This window comes from Pseudochaenichthys georgianus, chromosome 13 (genome assembly GCF_902827115.2).
Source record: "Pseudochaenichthys georgianus chromosome 13, fPseGeo1.2, whole genome shotgun sequence".
Classification (NCBI taxonomy): Eukaryota; Metazoa; Chordata; class Actinopteri; order Perciformes; family Channichthyidae; genus Pseudochaenichthys; species Pseudochaenichthys georgianus.
Window position 1 is genome coordinate 6,685,687 of NC_047515.1, and position 25,272 is coordinate 6,710,958.

The 25,272-nt window shown below is 39.8% G+C and overlaps 1 protein-coding gene across 1 annotated transcript in view; it reads right to left on the bottom strand.

Annotated features, from left to right (window-relative positions):
- The window catches only part of LOC117456936 (seizure protein 6 homolog), a 263,764-nt gene that overhangs the window by 69,019 nt on the left and 169,473 nt on the right, over nt 1-25,272 (bottom strand). Inside the window, 1 exon segment of the mRNA XM_071205276.1 lies at nt 21,967-22,156. Within this exon segment, the coding sequence (XP_071061377.1) occupies nt 21,967-22,156 (190 nt within the window).

Sequence of the window (25,272 nt, forward strand, 5' to 3'; positions counted from 1 at the left end):
AAAAACCAATGATCAAATGATTTAAGAGTGATATCTGCAGTACTCATCAACTAAAAAACATCAGTTTATCCTTGTTAATTATACGACATTTATTGATTTAAATTGTGTACAATGCTTTTGTGTTTTTCCCATAGGTTTTTCTCTTTAGATTGTGAGAGACACCTTTCTTTTTTCAGAGGTTTTGATAGGCTTAAACATTGATTGTTTTAGCCGCAATGCATTTCGGGATATGGTGTTTATCCGATATGAAATCAGAAAAACATTTTTTTTAAATAAAATCATTCCGAGTGTTCTTGCTTTCCTCTTTGGAAGTCATCACATAACGGCATTGTAATACACGGTTCGGCTGCATTAAATATTACATATCTTCCGTAGATATTTATTTATAGAGCCCTGATCAGAAGACCTTTTGACAAACTGTAAGAAATGCCGCCAAAACTGAATACGTGGCGTGGATCATAAATATATTAGCAATTAAACAACATCTTCCATTTCTTTTCACACAATACGTCTCCTTGCAGTATCAACACTAATTCGGCTGACTTTTATATTTGATCCAAATTGGTAGATAGGCTGTATTTACACCATAACGGTGCACAGCCGATATAAAGGGATTTTTTTGTAGTTTTATTTACTACCTTTCCAACTCCTCATGCAGTTGACTGTTACAGGTCTATTCAGGTTCATGGTACAATGCATAAGCTTCAAATCGAGAGACTGAAACTGTATTTTCCTTTACCGTTCTGTTTTAATTTCACAATAAAGTTAATAGTCATATTAAGTTTGATATTATTATGTTTTATTAACTACACCACTGTTTTTTTAACCCGCACCTCCTAGTGGTTAAAGCACGTTATTGAATTTAGTTGTTGAATAAGTTATATTTGATGAAAACATTTAAATATTAAGAGTAGCCTACATACAAAATAGGGGACAATGATAGAAATATAGAATATCAAATATCAAGAAGATACTGTAGTGATCTCTACAATAAAACAGTTTAGTGCAGGACGTCCAAAGATATTAACAGGAGGATGTGCAAAACAGACAAAATAAGGCTTTATTCAAACATTAAAGAATACTTTAGGTTAAGGTCTTCTTTTGAATAAGAAAACAACGTTGGCGTTATCCACAGATAAATATGAGGTCTGACAAAGTACTTAACGTCCAATATATTGCATAGTTTATTTTGGCACTTGACAATCACCTTCCCTGAATTTGAGTCAGGTGTAACTAAAGTCTGATTTAAGGGTTGTTTATATTTCACATCATTAATCAGAATCTGCAAAGTAACTCAAATAAATGTAGTAGAGTAAAAATACCAGGCTAACCTCTGAATTGTAGTGGAGTAGAACAAAGTAGTACATGCTGCTGTAAAAAAAACATTTCCCAACTTGGGATCAATAAAGTATATCTTATCTTAAGATGATCGATGTCTACTGCCATATTTGCAAAATGTGCCTCTGAACCTTGACAAGTGCATGTTTCAGGCTTATCAATTAACAACAGGAGGGGTCACAAACATAAGACCAGCTGTTAAATAAAGCTCTTCTGACCTTAGCTGTCATGTGGGTATATTAATTCACCCATTTATTAATTATATGTTTTACATTTGATAACACCTCTGTGTCTCGTATCCCCTAAACCTCCAGGGTGTACACAGTTTAATACTGGCAACTTCTAATTGTGGGAAATACGAAAACGTCTCTGAATCGAAGGTTAAAAACACAAAAGCATTGTACACAATTTAAACCAATGCTAACTTTACATGGAAGCTGCATACACGTTATCCTGGCGAGACCTCAAATCTTCTTCATAATATCTATCAAACTATAGATCCTACACATCGACTGGACGTGGATTCTAAGAGTACAATATACACTTCTCGCCAGAAATCGAATCAAAAAGCATTTTAATGGCCTAACTATTCCACAATTTAGGATTTGCCAGAGAGGGTCATTTGTGAATAAACTTTAAAACATGTGTCTGGGTCGTAATAAGGGCATGAACAATCGGCCTATATGGTCCTTTTTTGTAGGAGGACAGGCTGAAATTGTGTCGGAGAGCGAAGGGAGAGAGAGAGAGAGAGAGAGAGAGAGAGAGAGAGAGAGATTAGATTACAATTCTGGCCTCTTATTATCCACATTTTATAAATAACTATATGACTGTGAGAGCCACTTCACCGCAGCAGGAGAGAAAACTTTAAAGGAGCTCCATCAGAACGAGTCGAAGATAAAAGAGCTCTATGCAATAACAGTAATGTGTTATTTTTCACATTATGTCTGAAAAAAATGTGTAAATCACATAAGCTCGTTTTAACCAAACACCTTATTTCAGGCATCCAACCAAAACATTTTTCCAAAAAACATAGATTCGAGACGAGGGAACATGGAAATGCTAAAATGCTGACTCATTTCCAAGTGTGGGACTCATTCCTGCACCACTCTATAATTCGGATAATTTAAAGTAACACTTAACTTCAGATGTCATGGTCAATACTACTCTTTGAAAATATTGCTATACTGTAATAGCGTATGTGGCTCTTACGTTTTTTCTTTGTTTATTTGTATTTTGTTAAATCTGGATGTTGCACATAACAGAAAGGCAAACTGGAGGTGTGATTAAATGTCATTCTTGAACTTTTTTATTCGTTTGATTAAACAAACCTACAGTTAAAAAATCGGATCTTTCTTGAGTTTTTTTTTAATATGAAATGGACAGTTTGCTCAGTTAGTGTATTGTGATTGCATCTACTGAAACGCAAACTAATCTTTTCCTAACTGTTTGGTTTTTACTTAAAATCAACACAAATATATTGAAAAGGTATTCTGCTGATGAAACCAAGAGAAAGAGGTAAACGCTCTCCTTAAGTCAGCCATAAGTTGTTAAATCAGTAACTAGTCAGAAGGTCACCAGTGTGATCCCTGCAGTCAACACATTGAAGCCCAAATTGCTTCCGTCGGTAGGTCTATGGTACGTCTATGGTTTGTATTGTCGGTTGGGATACAACTGTCATCCAAATCATGTGTAATGTAAAAGTAGGGATAAATGCAAGAAGTTGTTGAATTGCATTATGGGACATGTAGGATCCAGTGTTTCTGGAGCTTGGATGCAACTAAGTTTACAAATCTAGATAACTCGGCTCGCTGCTTCTATTTTAACAATTTCCTCCTTTTGAATGTATCATTTGCTAGTCCGTTTACTTTGTCTAGGTGAAATACTTCATCTCTTCATCAGCCCTGTGGTCTTGTTGTACAGAAAACATACAGCAACATAAGCACATTCTGAATTTCTCTTTTTTAAAATCCATTTAAAGGAATAGTCATCTCTTTGGTGATATGCTATATATGCCCCAGTCTTCAATACAGTCCCCTAAATACAGTTGTACTCCATCAGTTTACTGTCCTGCCGATACTTGAATATTCATAGCACAATGACATTTCCTTTTGCTAACAAAGACAAATGTTATTAGAACTCTTGCATTTTACATGGACTGATAAAAACATACATCTTCTTCTGTGCCTCTACATCAATAAAGAAAGTGACAGAGGGGATTCATTTACGCCTCACTCATCAGAGCTCATTGAGAATAATCGGGCGTGACAGGCTTGGACAGGAACGGACACTGTGGGTGGGAAATATCCTTCAGTGATGAGATTCAATTTCACACAATGTCATACCCTCTGTGGGACCGAGCATTGTCTGAGTGGAGGCATGGCTAACTGCACAGTCAAATGAGGACCGCTAACAAGTGTCAAAGTATTATAAAGCCCACCTGGACCACCTACAATAAACTTGATGTTTCATCATTTATAGAGAACAAGGAAATGCATCATTCTTCAGAGAGATTTTTCCAAATGCTGGTGCAATGACAGCTTGTTTGAGTCAATGGAGAAAATGGAGGACAGTGAGATAGAGGAAATGAAAGACAACATATGTCATTCAGAAAGAAATCAAAGCTTGGTTTTCAGCAGAACATCTAGGAAAATTGAATGAACAATTTTAGTTAATCAGTATACCTATGACTGTTACAGTAAACCATTAACAATGACAGCTCTGATTAGATGCTAGCCAGTTTCTATGGAGATAACACAACATTCAATATGACTTTATCACTGCAGGTGCTAAAACAGTGAGTCTATAAATAACACAAACGTCACGAATACTGTCACCTCTAGTCTCAATGCTCTCCAACAGTTAATAAAAAAAATCAACGAGTTACATTTCAGAGGGAGACTTACTTACATACATTAGCTGCTGTGATGGAACGTCAAATATGTTTAATTAGTTTTGCCAAAATAACTTGATTCAACTGTATTTAAAATAACATTTCCAAAGAAATAAATCCTTCGAATCTGCCTGTTCAGTTTCTGTTGGAATGTGAAGGGTTAAATGAAAGAAGCTTGTCTCTGCGAGTTACTGTGAAGATAGGAGCTGATTAGTGGTCCAGCTATGAAATCACAGAGGGCCAGCTAGGGTAACTCAATGATGCGACTTTCACACCAGCGCTTTTCAGTTTCTAGCTCCGAGCGGGAGCTTTTCTGGTTCAGCTCCGGTTTCCCTTTTCAGCTCCCGCTCTGTGCACACCGCCCACTGGCGCCCCAGAGCTGCCCTTGCTGCGTCATGACGTCACCGTTTACATCGCTGATTTGCCCCCCAACGGCAGCTCACAACAACAACAACAACAACTGCGTTGGGTCAATGATCGTGTTGCTTTTAATCACACGAAGCCAGAATAAATTGAATAACGACTTCTCCAACCTTATACTTTTCTCCAGAGTGCCGTGGTTCATTGTTTATTAATGTGTTTCTGCAGCATTTACCGACCGCTGCAGTGCTGGCTGCTCTTCCACAGAGTGTATTCTCCCGTTAGCTCCCGGTTAGCTCACACTGCAGCGGCCGCTCTAAAGTATTCACTGTCCGACTCACACAAGCAGCTGATGCATATCCCCAGTTCCCTTAGCCTAAGTGAATGTGTGTCAGTCTGAATTGACGCTGTTTGGTATCACAACGCTGTTATGAAAGTTTCTCTGGTATCAAACGGGTGATGTTGGCATAGCAACCGAAGCTAAACTGACTACTTGCATCCGATAGCTGCAATAATACAAAACAACACGTCTGCCCCGGAAGTAAGCTGCGCTCGGGTTCCCTTGATAAAAGCAACGGGATTTCTCCACAGGGTTTTGGAAAATAGCTAGAAATAAGGTCTGTGGAAAACGAACCTGTTAGATAAATGCACGTTGTGTTCAGCCGGATAATATCCACATGTCTACCCTACTTTTATTATTTTCGAATCATAAATCTAATCGATAGATTTCTGATCGATAGATTTATGATTAGCATAAATTCGTTCATGATGGCTCACTTCAGTGATAGTGATGACATCGTTGCGAAATTATTAACCTAGTCATTTTCAAGATTGAGTTACAATGATAAACTGGAGTGGCAAAGGATCAGCTGAATGACCCGCAAGTGCTTCATCCAGAAGGACAGGAGGATGGACTTTGTGTTTCAGTGATTTATCATCAAAGGTAGGCCTAAGTCATTTTCAATGCGGGCCGCCGTGCCGACTTCATTCATTAGTAATTGTTACTTGGCTGTGGGTGCCCTGTCATGATAGGTGTTTATATAAATGGTGTTGTTTTGTGTGGTAGAGGGTCGCTGTCATTGGAGGTTTCTCAGTTCTTAAATGTCCCCTCCTCGACTCCTATCCTCGATACTTAGTCAAAAACAAGTTAAAACAAGCAGTAAAACTATTAAAACTATTAATTACACACCAGATGGATTATCACATGTTATGAGAGGCATGCTAACTTGAAGTAGAGGTTGGATCACAAAGTCAGGATTTTGTAGAATGATACAAACATGGTGCCTCTCTGCGTAGACTGTGTAATGTGTTCTTGAAGAGATCACCCATGTCTTTCAGAATGCTTGACAGGCTAAATTGAATGCCAAACATATTTGTGTATGCAGTTACTCAATTTCTATGTCAATTATCTAATGCAGGAACAAAGTCCAACCCACCCTCATAATTAATTAATGGAAAAATCCTTTTGCAAATGCGTCTTCATACTGACCAACATTAAAGTGGATTCATGCCCAATTACAATTATTTTGTCAGCGTGTCAAGAAGTTTATAATTATTCAAGAAACGGAATGAGTGGGCTCATCGGCTGCTAAACATTCAGATCGATATCCTGCAGCCCCTCCTGCAAGATTAAAATTGGAGACCACTGAGTGTTTTCCATCAAGCGATTAGCTGAAGCATGCAGCTCTTAAATTCACTTTACATCATCTGCAACATCTGTGTTGTATTCCTATTAGGGTGTCTGGGGTTTTGCGAATGAGATATTGACACAGGTACATTTAAATTGAAGCAGTACATCATAGGGTCTCATACAAAACAAATCTAAATGTATATGGTCGGATAGTGTTAGTAGTTTGATCAATGGGGACATTATTTTTGATTAGATGACTCCAGAGGACTGCTCTGGTTAAGTTTTAACAGCTTTATTTTTTCATGATGGACTTTATTCGCAGAAGCAGCAGGCAGATTTGTTCAGATAGACAACGACACAGTCTATCTGTATCTACTAGTATCTAGTACTAGTACATTTTGATATCTTTGGTATCACTTAACAAAGGGTTTTTAAAACTGTGAACACTTGTAGCAGACTGTCAGTTGTGTCTGTCTTGTGTCTGTGTTGATTAGCCTGGAATAAGAATCAATTTATGGTCTTATTCATTGATTTCTTCTTCATTTAGTCCAACATAATTTCACTGTTAATGCCTTTCATCATCTCTGGCATTGTTAACAAAATATCACTTGGTAAACTCAAGCTATCATTAGCCACACGGTCATACCAAGTTAAGGTCTAGGCAGCAACATCCTTGTGTGTTTCATTACTCTAGAAATCATCTTTATAATTAGGAAGCTGACAGGAACATTTATTTTCATATACACCTTGTCTCAATGTAGTGTATCCACCCAGTACCAGATCATTAGAATCAAATGAGTTATTTGTCACAGCGTTACCCGTCTATCTTTCAGATGATAACATGTGAATCTATCAGATGCATCTTTACTCACACATACTTTAGCAGTACATACACATAATTAACAGTTTGGCATGGGAATGACATTGAGAAATCACTTCCGTGACTCACATATTGTATTGCCTCACACATTGAATTATACAATGAGATTGATTATGCAGTCTGCCTACATGAAGGCTGTATCGCAGCGTCCTGGGAAGTGAGAATTTTGAATAGGGATGTGATTAGAATTTCCTGAAAGATGTTGGATGCATGTCAGAAGTGACATATTGCAAACCGATGTGAGTGTGAGCACGTTGTGAGCATGAATAAACTCACATATCCAGAGGTCTGTCATTCTGCTCCACTGCTGCCTGCAGCCCCTTCCTTTCTCTGCCTGGGAACAATCAGCAACTCCCTGAGATGAATCCTATCTCAGCCAACACATTCACTGCTTCCCTTCTTGAGCCATCGCAATCCAAAACATGGAACATATTAACCAACAGCCTTCTCTTTCAGTATTTCAGACAAAGGCCAATGGGGAAGCTGGCTTCTGTCGGGATTTGAATAGTCACCGTGTAGCATCTCTGTGGTTTATATCTGAGCTGAGTCTCAGCTCGAGGTGTGAGTGCGCTAACTGTATACTTCTGTCTGCCATGTAACTGTAAATACTTATTACAATAATAATGAAATATAAATACAGATTAAAAAAGCTTGGATGGTTTGAGGGGGATGAGTAAAACACGATGACAGTTACTGATTGGAACCAGACTTGTAATCCTTTTACAATTATGTTGGACAAAAGTGCATCCATAATGTTAAAGGGCAAATCACTCTGTTGAAATACACTCTCAAAAAGATTAAAATAATCTATTCAAATTTGATATTTATGTAGGCTTTTTGGCGGCAACTATTTTACTTTAATTTTTTTCAAAACTTAGTATTTAAAAAATTATCTTTGAGCTTAATGCAGGAATTTTCCATGTTAATATCAACAGCATTTTGTGTAGAGCGTCAGCTTAATGTACTCAAGTAATTTTTTTCATTATTACAATGTCTAGAACATGTATATATTCAGTTATTGTGGAATACATTCATCAAATTAGATTGTTAGCAGCTTATGTCTTTGCTGCAATATTACATACCTGGGTCAGTGTGGTAGTCATAGCATGTGCACCTGTCATGGAGATTGCCCTTCTTATATTTTCACATATGGAAATAAAACACAAATAGAAATATAATGTCTTTGATAATTCACTAAAACTAAGTTCTAAATGTGTCCTCTGTTAAGATGTTGAATTAAGACCAGAATTGAATAATTTAACAATGTTGGGCAAGTAACTTCCAAAATGTAATAAAGTACATATTACTTATTACTGTCTTTTTTAAGTAATAGGCTACGTTACATTGCAATATTACTGTCCCTGAAATGTAATGAGTTACACTACTTGTATATTACTTTTGAGTTAATTTACCAAAGTACCGCAAACAAATGGCTAGGTATTTTAAATGCTAAAATGTAGTTTAGTGCAGCTCATTATACATTCAGTGAAGGGTAATGTGGTATAGCATAACAACTGTGTAGGCCCTTAAGGCTACTAACAACTTGTATTACACAGCTTTTTACAATTTTAATTTAGCCGTTATTTATAAAGGTGTAAAATCTCATTGAGACACAAGGTCTCATTTTCAGGCCTAGTTGAATACTCGATTCTGATAGTAAATTCTTAACATGTGACACGTTGTTAATACAGTACAGACAGTGATGGCCGGCCCATAGGGGCGCTAGGGGCGCCGCCCCCCCCGCTTCCCACATTAAAAAAAATAAAAATATTTATATATATTTTTTTTTTAATAAACAAGGTAAATATTATATAATTGGTATCAGTACAATGTCTAATCTACAATAAAATCTCATTTAAAATGGTGTTACGATGTCTAAAGTTACTGATAAGTCACATGTTTCCTGCCTGGCCTTGCCCGTGTATCATTACCATCTCTCGTCTGGGCGCTATGCACAGAGCCCAGACGAGAGTGCAGCAAGTGCAGCAGAAGCCAACTGTTGCTATCTTTAAACTATGACGCCGAAACATAATTTCAGCCAATCAGCGTCGTCAAATCTGATGGTCACAGGGGCGCCTACGTCAGCGCCCGGTGCAGTCTGTGAGTTGTTTGGACTCGTATCCAAGGAGACAAAACAGGAAGCTGTCCTACACTCTGGAAGCTATCATTAGCAGCTATTATGAAGCATTAGCAGCTATTATTATTTTTTTTGACATAAAATTGAATTATGGATTATCAATCATTTTTTCAAAGTGACAGACAGATTGGATTAACCTATGGATTAACCTTCAGCTGCGTTTTTCTCGTTTTTGATCAGAATAACAGCAAAAGGTGAGCATATCTCCGTGTTTTGCTACCTAAAGCTACGTCGTGTGATGTCTGTATTTGCTTCCCCTGTCGCAAGTTCTGATCGCTCAGTGATGATACTTATATTTCTAGAATCTGTGGAATCTCAGCTTGTTATCTAAACTTGGTTGTGCATATCCGATAAGTATATCGATTGATTTATACCTAGAGTGCGTTAGCATTTTTTCGCTCAGGGCTCATTTAGACGCTTCTTGTGAGACTTGTGTTTTGTTTCGGTAAACATGGTTCATATCATCAGTTAGCTGAGTTTCTTCCTTTTAAATGAGTAGGACACATGAATAGTTTATTACATTTTAAGAAGCCCTGAGACACAGTTTCGTGAGAGAAAAACGGGGGGAAAAGCCCCTTAACAGGTTAAATGGGAATTAAATAATTTTAAGTAATTTTGAGTGTTCCCAAACCCCCGGTGTTCTGCAGTTTGTGTGGGCCTACTGTACTGTTGCACAGTTTATACTGTAGAAACTATGTCCAGGACAAGGTGTTCGGAAGTTTTGGAAGATTCATAGCTAACCACACTGAAGATTATGGAGGTATTGATCAGTCTTCTCATATTTTTAAACCTCAATTTGTCCTTTCCCCCCCCCCCTCTAACATCACCAGAAGTCATAAATTAAGGGGTCTTTTCTCCATTTTTTGTACCGGGGGTGCATCCCCCCGGACCCCCCTAGTATTGTTTGGTCACCATTTCCACAGCCCCACCTAAAATATTTTCCACCAGCCGCCACTGAGTACAGACCACTGTCAAGGACTATGACGGTTGCTAAAAAAACAAAACACAATTTAATTTCGGGTTCTAATTAATTGTAACTGCGTTATTGAGAATTGTAACGGGTAGTATATTACCCAAATTTCATTAGTAATGCGTTACATTACTTTGTTTCAGCAAAATGTTACTGTAACCCCTGCGAGGGAATAATTTTGTCTTTACTCCTAGATATTTAACCTTTCTGCCTGTTGACCTTTACGACGAACCATAAGTCTGTTATCTGTCTTAAGGAATGGGAAGTCTCAGCTATTGTTGACATTACAAGTTTTATGACCGGTCAACTCTCGGTCACAGAGCCAATGATTCAGATAAGTGATTTAGTGTCTCCAGGTGTTCACGTATACCGTCCCCCAATATGTGAGTTGACTCTCTGTAAACTAGTTAAAAGGTCTATCGAGAGATAGGCTGATCAGAATTGACATGACAACCCACCCGTGCAGTCAGAACCTTTTGCTGCTGTGACTTGTGATATGAATTCTCCGGCTGATGCTTGTAATAAACTACCTGTGTTTGACATCAAAGCTCCAACTCTCCTCGTGTCTCTCTGAGTCCTGACTCTCCATTGCTGCAGAAGTTTCTCTTACAACCCCATTACTTTTGTAACACGTTACACCCAAGACTGTAAATTAATACATTATTTCTGATAGCAGTACTGTATGTGAAATTATATCTCTAGCAATATTTTAAACTCTATTTGTATCTTATCAGTTAATTAGTTACACAAATACATTTAACTCTTCTCTGGTTCTGGCAGAAACAGTTCTTTCTGAAATGTTTTGGGACACTTGGATGTAGTATGGTAATTAGCCTATTATCATTAGCCAGACAGCATTGTGTGACTTGGTGAACTGGTTTATCTGCATGTGTTGGTATTCCTTTTATTATGATAATAGGCAGTATTGTATGACTTGTTGCATTGGTTTACCTGCATGTACTGTATGGGTGATGTAGGTATTCCTTTTATTTTGATAATATGCTAAGCCAGGTAGTATTGTGTGACTCAAGTGTACAATGTAAAATAGGATTCAGATGCTTGTGGCATCGGGACACCTGGAAGGGGGTGGTGCATGCATTCCTTTTAGTATGATAATAGGCTATGCCAGACAGAATGAACACTTGTCCCACCTCCCTATCTATTCCTTCAGGTAATCTATTACAATATAATATGCATAAGTATTATTGATACATGTTTATTAATAAATTTTTCCAATTCAGAATGCCAGCAGCGAAGAGAGGTCCTGGATTCAGTGTGCAGGATTTGATTGCTGCCATCCAAAAAGGAAAAAGTGATTTTGAGCTGGAATCAGAGGACAGTGACACTGCTATGAGTGACGAAGAGGCAAATGAAGATGCCTGTGGACAAGGAAAACCAACAACCCAATGACCGCCCAGTCAGTGATTATGCGGACATCGAGCCCCAACCAAATAAACAAATCAAGCCCCGTGACAGATATCGCTGGCTGAAAAAATATGTCATCAGTCCCAATTCTGATATTCCCAATAATAATAGTGTTATTGTGCATGTTGCACTGTTGGAGAAGCCTGTGACCTAAGATTTTCATCGACATAACTAATCTGTAGCTATGTTCGTATGACAATTAAAGAACCTTGAACCTTGATTTTTTTGGTCCAGATATCACAGAGGATGTCATTTACAGGTACATAAACACGCAATGCAACAAGTGTGACGTCCGCCTGGGCTTTTCCGACGATAGGAACTGTTTTTGGGACTACCATTGCATTACAATTTAATAAATTACTATTCATAACAGATATGACTGATGTGTGATTATTATTCATGCTATATACTGATATAGGGCTAAGTAAGCAATCAATCCTGCAAATTAACCCTTAGTTGTTCAATATATTTATTCAGACAATGCGAGTAGAAAAACAGAAATTCTGCTTACACCTAAGGCCAACGTTGCAATATTACAACATTTGCCTGAAAACTTACCAAAACGTAAAAAAAAAAAATTCTACAGTATATTTGGAGAAGATGGGAATACTCAAGTAAAGTACAAGATCCCCAAAATATACTTTACCTACTTGAGTTAATGTACTTACATTTAGTTACATTCCACCACTACTCAGTTCCACTAAAGCTATATATTTTTCTACTTGCCCAAATTGATTACATTACATTGCATTTAGCTGACGCTTTTATCCAAAGCGACTTACAATAAGTGCGTTCGACCAACAAAATACAAACTTGAAGAAAACAGAATCATATAAGTACATCAGGTTTCATAGAGAAAAAACATTTCAAGTGCTACTCAACTGGCTATAGATGAGCCAGTCCTATAGATGAGCCAGTCCTTTATTAGCCAGGAGGGAGTTGCAGTAGACTAGGCGTGAGATGACGAGAGCCTGGACCAGAACCTGCGTCGCTTTCTGGGTCAGCTGGGGACGTATCCTCCTGATGTTGTAAAGCGTGTATCTGCAGCAGCGGGTTGTAGCGGCTATGTTTGCAGTGAAGGACAGATTGTTATCTAGGATCAAACCCAGATTCCTTGCAGTCTGAGTCAGGGAAACAACAGAGGTGCTGATGTTGATAGTCAGGTCAAGAGTGGGACACTCTTTTCCCGGAAGGAAAAGCAGTTCAGTCTTGTCAAGGTTGAGCTTGAGGTGATGAGCGGACATCCACTGAGAGATGTCAGCTAGACAAGCAGAGATGCGTGCGACGACCTGGGTTTCTGAGCGGGGAAAGGACAGAATTAATTGGGTGTCGTCAGCGTAGCAGTGGTATGAAAAACCATGCGGGCTAATGACTGATCCGAGCGAGTTTGTGTACAGGGAGAAGAGGAGGGGACCAATAACAGAGCCCTGAGGGACCCCTGTAGTTAATTGACAAGGGTCGGACTCCGACCCTCTCCAAGTAACCCTGTAGGTGCGGTCTTTGAGGTATGAGGTGAGGAGGGAAAGTGCAGAGCCTGAAACTCCAAGTTCTTGGAGAGTGCGAAGGAGGATCTGATGGTTCACCGTGTCGAATGCAGCAGACAGGTCCAAAAGGATGAGGACAGAGGAGAGGGATGCTGCTTTAGCAGTGTGCAGTTCCTCAGTGACAGCAATGAGAGCAGTTTCTGTGGAGTGACCTGCCTTGAACCCAGACTGGTGCGGATCTAGAAGGTTGTTCTGATGGAGATAACAGGAGAGTTGTTTAAAGACAGCGCGTTCAAGTGTTTTAGACAGGAACGGGAGGAGAGAGAGGCCTGTAGTTTATAACATCAGACGGGTTGAGAGTGGGTTTCTTTAGGAGAGGGTTTACTCTTGCCTCCTTGAGGGTGTTTGGAAAGTGAACGGTAGAATATCAGGAGCGATAGTCTGAAGGAGGTTTGAAGGGATATGGTCCAGAGGACAGGTGGTAGGGCGGGCAGAGGTAATGAGGGTAAGAACCTCACTTGGAGAGAGAGGGGAAAAGGAGGTCAGTGTGTGGGTGAAAGGAGGGTCTGGTGTCCCAGCGGTGAGTAAAGGTGAGTCAGAAAAAGAAGTGCGAATATCATCAACCTTTTTTTCAAAGTGGTTAACAAAGTCGCTTGACAGAAGTGAGGAGGGGGAAGGGGCTTTGGGGGGGTCCAGGAGGGAGGAGAAGATGGAAAATAGTGTTTTGGGATTGGAATAGGAAGATTGGATCTTATCTTGAAAGAAAGTGCTTTTTGCCTGAGAGATCGAAGCAGAGAAAGAGGAGAGGAGAGCCTGATAGGTTAGGAGGTCGTCATGGTGTTTGGATTTCCACCGTTTCCGCTCTGCTGCCCGAAGGACGGTTCTATTAGCTCTATTTACAATGACATCTTCCAGAAGGCATTGCAACTCTCCAAAGAACTACAGAGACCAGGTTGCACTTCTGTATCGCTCTATCTGTGAACCATGGTGTGTGAGCCAGACATTATGAAGTGTGTGTGTGTGTGTGTGTGTGTGTGTGTGTGTGTGTGTGTGTGTGTGTGTGTGTGTGTGTGTGTGTGTGTGTGTGTGTGTGTGTGTGTGTGTGTGTGTGTGCGTGCGTGCGTACATGTTTGGCCTGTAGGCCGCAGTGTTATTGCTGATTCAGCTTCTAGCAAAGAACAGATTGTCTCAGAGGAGATTCTAATAGAACAATATGTGGAAGAGAGAGAGAGAGAGAGAGAAAGAGAAAGAGAGAGAGAGAGAGAGAGAGAGAGAGAGAGAGAGAGAGAGAGAGAGAGAGAGAGAGAGAGAGAGAGAGAGAGAGAGAGAGTATTTGCAGATGAGAACATTGAGTTTTTGAGTGTTGATTCTCACTTTTAAAATCAATCTGCTCCTGCAAACTAACACATCCAAACTGAGACCAAAACACTCACAAAGAGCATAAACAGACTTCAAAGGTCACCTATAATGCAATATTTAGGCAATAGCATAGGTCTCAGATATATAAAAATGTATAAAAAACCAACACACTCTCACTCCCTAAGCGTCCAATAGCGACGTTTGGTCAGTGTCCGTGGCGTCCAATTGTGACGCTCCTAGGCTCCTTCAGCGTCATAAAGGGACGCAAATAGCTTTCAACTGATTGCAATGTATTCCCATCTGCGGCGGGATTTGACGCTCATGGAAGCACGGCATTCGTTTATGCCGGCTGCCCTTAAAGGCAATGTGAGCATCCATTCCCATTGGATAACGGAGAATTTTACACCCGGAAGTAAGTACTCCTCCTACTGTCGATTGATTTTACAGTGATATCTGCACTACTCATCGACTAAAAAACACCAGATTATCCTTGTTAATTACACAACATTGATTGGTTTAAATTGTGTGCAATGCTTTTGTATTTTTCCCCTTCGATTCGGAGAAACAAATATGTTTTCTGAGTAAAGGATGGCAGAAGACACTACACTACCCAGAATCCCCAGCTATCGTTTGGCCTACACCATGTGCTCTGTTTGACAAACCCCGTTTTTTTTCACCATTCATTCCGATGGCTGGCGTCTATGTCACGTGATCTTCAAATGTCTCCCTGCAGAAAAAGAAAACATGGCCGAACTTCGTTTTATTCTAGGTGTAAAATGCCTATTTTAAAGTTAGTTTGGCCATTAAAATGCGTTTTGATGTCATTTGATGCGAGAAATATGAGTTGTTATTTCAGATTATGTGTGCAGTGGATGTACATGATCTTTAGTTTGCTAGTTATTACGAAGATTACTTCAGGAAATCGCGACGTTTTCATTGTTACCAAGGTGGTTGCTAGGGACGCTGCTATCGATATTATTTCTGTTATGTTGTGTAACTGTTTAATGGTGTTATCTTTATTGCTACCCCCTTCCCCGTCAATGTATAGTGTTGGTCCACAGCCTAAACATATTAGTTTAACAAAATCCGCATCTAAAGATAGCCTACGTTATTTCCCCCCTGTGCAATTCCAGTCTCACATCTCAGAGCACACCGTCATTAACAAATACCGGAAACAGACCGAAATAATAATAATACCTTATTCCGAGTGTGCTTGCTTTTCTCGTTGAAAGTCATCACATAACGGCATTGTAATACACGGTTCGGCTGCATTACATATTACATATCTGCCGTAGTTCTGTATTTATAGAGCCCTGATGAGAAGACAAACATGAGGAACTGAAAACGTGACGTGGATCATAAATATATCAGCCATTAAACAACATCTTACATTTCTTTTCACACAATGCGTCTCCTTGCAGTATCAACACTAATTCGGCTCACTTTTATATTTGATCCAATTGGTAGATAGGCTGTATTTACACCATAAAGGTGCACAGCTGATATAAAGGGACACCTGGTGGTTAAAGCATGTTATTGAATTTCAATATTTTTATTATTAGATATTAATACGATCCCTATAAAGTATATTCATTACTCGTTATTCTCTACTAATTGTTAATTAAAGACTGTATGTAATGACTATTTTGCACATCCCTTTCAAGATTTCATGATTTTCTAAGGTTTATTGACATATCTTATAGGCCTACACAACTGTGGTGTAGTTCTGCACTGAATGAAAAACTTGGGTCGCAGGTTCCTCAATAGTGCATTACAAGACATCTATCAATATGTGTGCATACCTCCAGCAATGTTAACTATGTTGAAGCACTTATTTTAACTGATATTATACATAATGTATTATACTCTTATAGATGTATGTAGATATTTCATCTCCGGCCTTGTCAGGTATTGAACAATCAATAAATAAAGAACACAGAATTGTTGAATATAAAACACAGAATTTATGTGATTATACTAAATGATTTTCAAATAAACACAACTGCATATTTAACTGTTACACATGCTGATGTAACGCAAATGTTCCAACTTGGGATCAATAAAGTATATCTTATCTTAAGCTGATCGATGGCTACTGCCATATTTGCACAATGTGCCTCTGAACCTTGACAAGTGCATGTTTCAGGCTTATCAATTAATGTAATGTAATGTTATCACAGGGGTCACACACATAAGACCAGCTGTTAAATAAAGCTCTTCTGACCTTAGCTGGCATGTGGGTATATATATTAATACTGCCCATAATGGGCACAAGCAATTTTCACCCATTTATTAATTATATGTTTTAAATGTGAGTGTTTCCTGTCCCCTAAACCTCCAGGGATGTACACAGTTTAATACTGGCAACTTCTTATTATGGGAAATACGAAAACGTCTTTTAAAACTACAACTCCCAGTAGAGACGTGCCATAGAGAACATGTTGCGAAACAGAATAGCCAGCATGTGTAGTTCTGGGGACGCGGTGGGGGAGGGGGGGACGCGGTGGACCCGTTCAAATCCAGTTTTGGACAGTCTGCCGTGGTTCCATCCCATTTCAAGTGCTGTTCGAGAATCGGCTTAACCCTCGGAGCACACTCTCCAATCACAGAGCTTGAGGACTATATCACGGGGTTTGTCAAGAGCACATGGTGTAGTCCAAACGATAGCTGGGGATTCTGGGTAGTGTAGTGTAGTGTTCTGCCATCCTTTACTCCTGGGAATGGACGCTCACATTACCTTTAAGGGCAGCCGACATAAACGAATGCCGTGCTTCCATGAGCGTCAAATCCCGACGCAGATGGGAATACATTGCAATCAGTTGAAAGCTATTTGCGTCTCTTTATGACGCTGAAGGAGCCTAGGAGCGTCACAATTGGACGCCACGGACACTGACCAAACGTCGCTATTGGACGCTTAGGGAGTGAGAGTGTGTTGAAAAAACATGTCTATGAAGTGTTATGCTCAAAATACCAATCAGATCACCCATTCTAGCCATGCCTCATATCCCTCTATTTCACTTTCTGTTACTAAAGTGCTGATTCGGGGATAAAGTTAAAAAAGAAAAAAAAGAGGGGGCAGAGCTTATGCCTGCTCATTTAATTTAGACTGTGGCTAAGACCCTTTATTTACCTGAGCTCGATAGAGAAGCGGTTCAAAATCTGACGTTAATATTATACTCAAGACTTTCTTTAAATTGCCATATATTTTGTGTGTGTTATTTTCTTGTTGCTGTTGTCTGCTGTTAATACAGACTCTTTTATTTAACATATAGATGTTTTATGCAGTTCTTATTTCAAATCCCGCAAACCCATCTTTAAAGTTTTGTCCTTTGCCTCAACTTTATTGAAGGCATTTTCTTTTCGAAACGGACTCTTAACCTCTTGAAGATCCTGTCTTTTGGAGGCTGTAGAAGGCTCCGTTTTAAAGACATTGCCACCACATGAAACTAGCAGACCTAATGAGTCCCTCGGTACCAACCATGTCCTATTGCAAAGGAAGCTAACAAGCTCCACAGTTAAGAAACTGGAATAGCCATACTCACAGGGTCACTTGGCCTTTTATCTCAAAATATATTTTTAGTAAGCTGTTCAAAAGTGGTATTTTCGCCTATTCTAAAATAAATCTGCATTTGCACGTTCCTAAACAGTCGTGGAACTGCATACATTGGGTACAACTGGAAGGCTTAGATGATGTTTGAACATGTTATTGTATTGAGAAACATCTTGACCTCTGTGTAAATGGACAGCATTTATAGGAAGCTTGACAGTCTTTCAACCCGTTAAAGTGCTTTTACAGTCAGCATTCGCCCACTCTTATTTGGCCAGCAGTGGTGAGAAACTCGCAAACACAGGACAGATTGTATTTAAGCAGCAGGTAATGATGTGGATGCCGCTACTGCACTTGCCATCTGCGCTTTGGAGGGCGATAAACGAAATCTCTACACACTTTTCAGGGATTAAAACTTGACCAGCAGGACCAGGACAGACCCTGTCTTCTTAAAACCCTATCGCACATTTACAAAAGCCTTCATATGTTTTCAAAACAAAGGCAGCTTCAGAAAATGACTTTCAATTTCTGCTCTGTCATGGTGCTGGATAAAGCCTGAAACGCAATGTCGAATAAAGAAGTTACAAGATAAAGCATTAGTTAATTGTGTGGCTGATAGCAAAATGTATTTTCTGACTGACAGTAGTAACACATTGTGATAATGCACGACATATTGCCTATGCCTGCCAGGACTAAAAGCCGGGCAGACTTTATATGCTTATCCTCAGTAAAGAATAGTCCTGAGAATGCACTGAAATTGGCTTGTTTTCAATAGAATGTCATGCATTCTTGGCAACTTTTCCTGAATTAGACAATTTATTTTTATCTATAGTGACTTAAATTAAGGAACATTTTAGAATTTTGATGACATTATTGGAACTATGTATGCGGAAGCACTCATTTATTTATGAGCGACTAAAAGGCCTTAGGTCTATTACAGCCGTATCCTATTGATTGATTGATTGATTGATTGATTGATTGATTGATTGATTGATTGATTGATTACCAGTATATGTTTAAAATGGACACTTACCCCCTAAACGCACCAGGAGCGTCTGCGCCACGCTGTGCTACGGCTGCGCCATGCTGCGACCTCCTCCTGCGACCTAACACACCAGGCGCGTTTCAAAACGTTGCGGAAGCGGAGCGTCGTGTGTGCAGCCTCGCAGTTGTTGTTGATTTTGGAATATTTCCTGGACATTTTGTACTTCTACAAGTAAGTAGGCTACGTAGTTAAATGGTTTATGTTTGTGTCTGTTTAAATCGGGTTTATTGTTGTTATTTCCTATTTTGTTGTGTTGTAGACTACAGACACAGTTAATAATAATTGTAATATTCCAGTTATAAACGACATGAATCAAAGATGTGTTGCTGTATTTTAGTGGTAAAAAAATATGCATTCATCATCATAATTATTGTATATATATATAATTGACAGTGCCTGTAAACCGGAGGAGAACGCTGCACTATTCTCCTACTTGAAAGACGGTGGTGGGGGGGAGGAGAAGGAGCCGGTTTTGGGTGCACCCGGTGCACCCCCTCAACCAGCAAAGCAGACAACAAGGTGATTTTCATCACTTCCTGCCTGCGCCGCGCTGCGCCGCGCTGCGCCGCTTCAAAAATAGGATTCATCCTATATTTTAGAAATTCCTTGCGGCGAGGAGCTTCTGGGACGCGCCGCGCCGCGCCGCGGAACAGCACCCATTGACTAGAGTGGCCGCGATCTTTGCGAACGCCGCGGCGCAGCCGTAACGCGGCGCAGCCGTAACGCAGCGGAGACGCTCCTGGTGCGTTTAAGGGGTTAGGCTCAAGACTTTTTAATCAAGCTTGTAGTTAGGGCTGGCCCCTAGTTATGCTACTACTGTATATGCTTTGACTGTCAGAGAATATGTACCTTTCAACTTTCTAATGCTACTATTATTATTTGCATGAACTCATGTTCCCATTATCACTGTTGTCAATTTGATTATCTATATTGTAATATTTATAATATATATATATTTTAAATATTGAAGTTAAAAGCATCAATCTGGTGCACTTTGAGAGCAAAATTAAGAGATCTATGGATACATCTCTCAACACCCATATGAAACAGAACTGTAAACAGATTTGTTTTCTTTATGGATATTTTACAAATCACTTAAACTGTATTCTTGTTTTGTCATATAGTATTTCATAACTGTTTTTCATGTATTCTCTCTGGCTGTCCATCTCATAATGTTCACATATAAACTAGCTATCAATAGGAATATCATTCAGAAGAATTATAATTTCTTGCAAAAATCTGTCACAAAAAGAGGTTGCACATTTAAATTCAGGTGTTGTTATGGCAACGTCAGTGGCCAAACAGCCACATTTACTGCTGCAAATACGTTCAAACATGCTGTCGACACGTAAAGCAGTGGCAACTATGCCACCATTTCAGCTGACTTTTTCTCAGAAATACTGTCACATAACATCCATATATATTTCAGTGCTAGGTTGATGCTTAGCTAAGCTAACTATGAAACACTTTAACTGACAGGACTCCGGATAAACTGTGTACGGTAAGGTAGCTTCTAGCTTCATGTCGAACAGTAACGGAGCGTCCACACTACAGCTTCAAAAAAAGCTTGGAGCTGGGCGTGTCTGTAGCTTGGGGATTTTATTCAAGCAACGCGACCAACAACCAATCACATGAATCTCCCGCCCCCGACATACAAAGCAAAAACCCCCGGGGATCTTATGCGAGCAATATATATATAAACTCCCCAAACAGGCGAAAACCTACCAGTTTCACCCACTGTCTCTGCTACCTCCCTCCATGCCTGGTTCCTCCGGTTTGTATCCCGGTAGGTGAAGAGGGTCTGGTCATACAAAACCGGGTGATTTGCTACGGCGATAATTAGTTTCTCCTCCAACTTTTTTTGAAATATAGAAATGAACGGCGGGATATCTCTCCCAGTTTACACGCGGTTTGATTGGCTACGGCTTGAGCTGTCAGATTTTCCGAAACGGGATTTGATTGGCTGACGTCAACGTAGCTGTAATTTATGCTTTGCTTACATGTTCGCATAACTTGGAAGTTTACTGACATTTACATACCTTGTTCACCTGGCTCAAGTGGTGGCTCTGGGGTTGTTGTGTGAGCCACCACTTGAGAATTGTCATCTTTTTTGAGAAAATGTTTTCTTATGTCCATCTTCAAAAACTCTGAGTCCGACTGGCAGTTTATTTTAAACATTGTCACAGCTCACAGGATAGGTACCTGTCAGCCAATAAGACAGATGTTTATTTCCATTCAACTCTGGTTGGTCTGGTGTCTTGCCTCTGTTGCATTCACTGAACATGGGAATTTACAATCCTGCCGTCCTCTCTTGTGTCATGATGAGGTTCAGGTAAAGCACGGTTAATGTATTATATTATTGACTCAATAATATAATACATGACTTTGAGAGTAGGCAATAATAGGCATATTAACACAATTAATTAAAAATACTTATCATGGCGACGGTGTACTTAAAACAAATGTTTGTTGTTAGGGGTCCCCTTAGTGGCTGCAGGGCCCTAAGCAGCCGCTTATGTCGCTTAATGGGTCGGGCCGGCTCTGCGCACGTCTGTCAGTGTTGGGAGAGGAATCCCTTCTCTGTTGATCTCCAAGAGGTTTCTTCAATTTTTCCAAAGGCCAAAGGGGATTCATATGCTGTATGTAATTGTATGTATATGTAATTCGGGATATTGGGCCATATAAAAGATTGATTGATCGATCGACCTTTGTATGCTGCGACAAACATCATGACCAGGCTTTGCACCTAAATTACAACCAGATTACAGAAAGTCTCTAAAAGCAAGAGAAAAATGCAAAAATGCATTAAATCATTTGAATTACATTTTGGTTGTTATCGCAAAATTCATGTGTCGAATTCAACATCCTGCAACTGGAATTTGTTCTGTCATACACACTCACCTTGATATCTGAGCAGCGCTGATCCGACCTGAGGCATCTGGCTGTGGAAGCGGATAGAGATCTGATTGCTGTGGCTTCTTATTACCAACCCCCTCATCAGGATGGACTCATTGGCCAGCATGGAGTTCTCCCCCTGGCCCACATCTTCAAACACCACCTTGTCTCCCTCAGATAGATTCACGTTCATCACCTGAAAGGAAAGAGAAAAACGGATTAGACCATTTACGCCTCAGATAAAGAAAAAATAACAAAAGCTCTCTATTCTGGGATATAGAATCTCTTTTGGCGACGCATGACGCTGACATTGAACCCCTAAAATAAAAAAGGCCCAGCAGTAGCAGTTAGGAATTGTCAACACACCACAGGAGTGCACAGGATAATCCAACTCTACGCAGCAAGAGGGCCAAGATGTATTGGGTGGCTGTTCGTTCCTATGAAAGTTGCTTTGTGGCACATGAAGCAAAAATGGTCTTACTCTCAAAAGCAAAACTGGGGGCCATAGAGCATGTGTATCAACAGTTTTCTTAAACCCTCCCTCCAGTCCGCCTCGTCACGACAGCTTCATGGTCAGTCTTGGCTCAGCCCAATAAATGAAGCAGGAAAATAACTCTGGAGTTGGCTTTTGGCACATTTTACAACTTTTAGGACCTAATATTTTGAATAAAGGCTATTTAAGAGTTCATTTACAGATGTTGCTTTCACAATGCAATCCAATTAGAAAACTTGTTTTGGGCCAAATGACGTCACTGACATGAAAATTATAGTACCACCGTTTGGCCACTACACATCCGTCAGCTGCTGTGCTGATCCTGGTACTGACCTCTGAGATGCACTCTCTGTAAATGCTTTGCACTGAGTTAATTCGTTCAGAGTGGCTCCCATTATTGTTGCCACACCATGCAGATTCATCAGCCAGTGAGAAATAAAGCAGAGCATTTTCCAATTTCAGATTTCAGATCAGATACCAACATTCTATCCTATGAAGATGGGCACAGGACTGCCAGCCTTCATGGATACATTTTACATTTGAAGCTTTGGGCACTTTGAGATAAAGGGATTATTATTCGCACCGTTCCAGGGCTTGTTTGCATTCACTTGCATTCATTTGCTATTGAAATAAAAGAAAAGAATAGGCATCCGGTGAAGTCAAGAATGTTGACCTGAGTTACTTTGTAGTTGACCTATCCAATTCCAATGTCAGTGGAAAGTGGAGTGAAGAGAGCCACACACATTTTCAGCATGTATTACAGCCTCAAAAGTCTGCTTTGCATAACGCTTGGGCACAAATCAAAAGTAAGAAATATGGAAGAAGCCAAAAGGACAACGTGTTTCTCAGTGATTACACTGCAGATAGGCCTGATAATTGTCAGCTTGTCTCCTTTGCTGACAAGACGTCTCGTGAGAAATGTCGCTTTTATCAGCTTTTATCACAGCAGGTACTTCTTTATTCAGGCATTAAAAGGAAGGGGGAGTCTTGTCTTCACGTGGCCCTCCATATCAACTGCCTGCTGTCTCACATAGCTGGGGGATGAATCCTCGGCTCTCCTGAGGAAAGCAGCAGAGAGAGTCTGAAGTGAAGTGAATCCACTGACAAAACACAAGTGTCAGTTAACAGTGTGTTCATGGTGTGTAAACATCCAAGCCAAACATCAGACTAATGTACAAACTTTGGTTTAAATGTAAAATACTTAAACCTGTATGTGTTATGATAAACAGTATTCCAGACAGTCACAACATGTGGTACAAAACTATAAGTGCAGGGATGAAAAAGCATATACAAGTCCCAATGCAAGCATGTTGTTTCTCATGCCATGATATGAAAATGTATATTCATTTTTCTACACATTAAAATCATAGAAGTAGGAAAATAGCAGTGGTTGTGCTTTTATCATATGCATGACTCACCAACAATTATGAAGTTGGCAACTATTACCTTTTTAAAAGAGGCGTGGCATACAATTTAACCTAATGGAAAAGGGCATGAAAATATGTAGCTGGTTTTAGCTGGTCTATGCTGGTAAAGCTGGTATTTATGCTGGTCTACCAGCAGTCTTGCTGGCGAAACTGAAACAGACACAGACAGACAGAGAGGGCGGGACACGGGGGAACGGCGAGACGGCAGTGGTTGAAACAAAGCGGTATAAAACATGGTTTTGACTGGGGCTAACGGTCGGGGAGTGAAGATCAGTTGAGCGTTTCTGTGACTCCGCCCAGCGGCTGCTCTTCTGAGAGGAACCGCTCTGACAGCTCTGTCTACTGGGAAACACGCTAAAAGTCCTTCTGGAGGTAAGCAACACTACACAATTTCACCAAGTCTGAGAGTAAAAGCTTTCTCGAAGGTTTGTTTTGCTTTCTTACAACGTTACGTTAATGTTAACTTAACCTTAAGTTTGCTAGGAGGCTATTTTTACTTCCCTTAACAATAGCTAGCCGTCTTAGCAGTTAGCAGCTAACGTTTTCTGCAGTTTGTGTTTCCCCTGAAAAAACGTGATGTAGTTATTTAAGGGTAAGTTAACTTAACGTTATCTTACAAGTTGAGAGAGTTACGTTTTGTGTAAAATCGTCAAGGTAATGCACGTTAGAGGTTTTGTGTTAAACATGAAGTTAGCTAACTGTAGCTCACTCTACCAATGGTTAGCATGTTAAGCCGTACTTTCTGTGGCAGCTAGCTTAATACAAAGAGGGTTTTTCTGCTTCATTGTAAACTTTTCTCTCAAATGTGTGTTAACCTACCTGAAATTGTAGGGACAGTTTTGTTCTACTCAATGATACAGACCATTGTTGAGGAGATGCAAAACATACTTTAAATTAGTTGGGTCCAACATATACTTTGAGTAATGTTACTTTGCTGCTAAAAAATGAAACATTATCAGATGAGGACATCACCAAAGTGTGTGAGTCTGTCAGGGGATTTGACCTGTTCTTTGCGTGTCGTACAGGGCCTATGTACACACTGCTCTGGTATTAATTACAAATATAATTGTAAAATGTAAGTCTCCCGCTCTTGTCATCGTTTAGGCTTTGCATTTGAAGTCCTATGACTGGTTGCGGACTTGAAGGGAATGACTTCCTGGCCTTCCTGACATCCAGGAAAAAGGTGAGATTCTAATCCATTTCAATGCCAAAAGCAAGTTATAGTTTGTCCTCCTGTGTTATCTTATTTCCTTATATTTCTTTCAGGTGTAACATCTACCAATGGTTGTACATGACATAGACCTCCTCCACCTCATTGCTGTCCTACTAGTCAACCCTTCTGAGCCTTTCCTAAATAGTGGTAAGTTGTTTTACAGTTCAGTGTACGTTAAT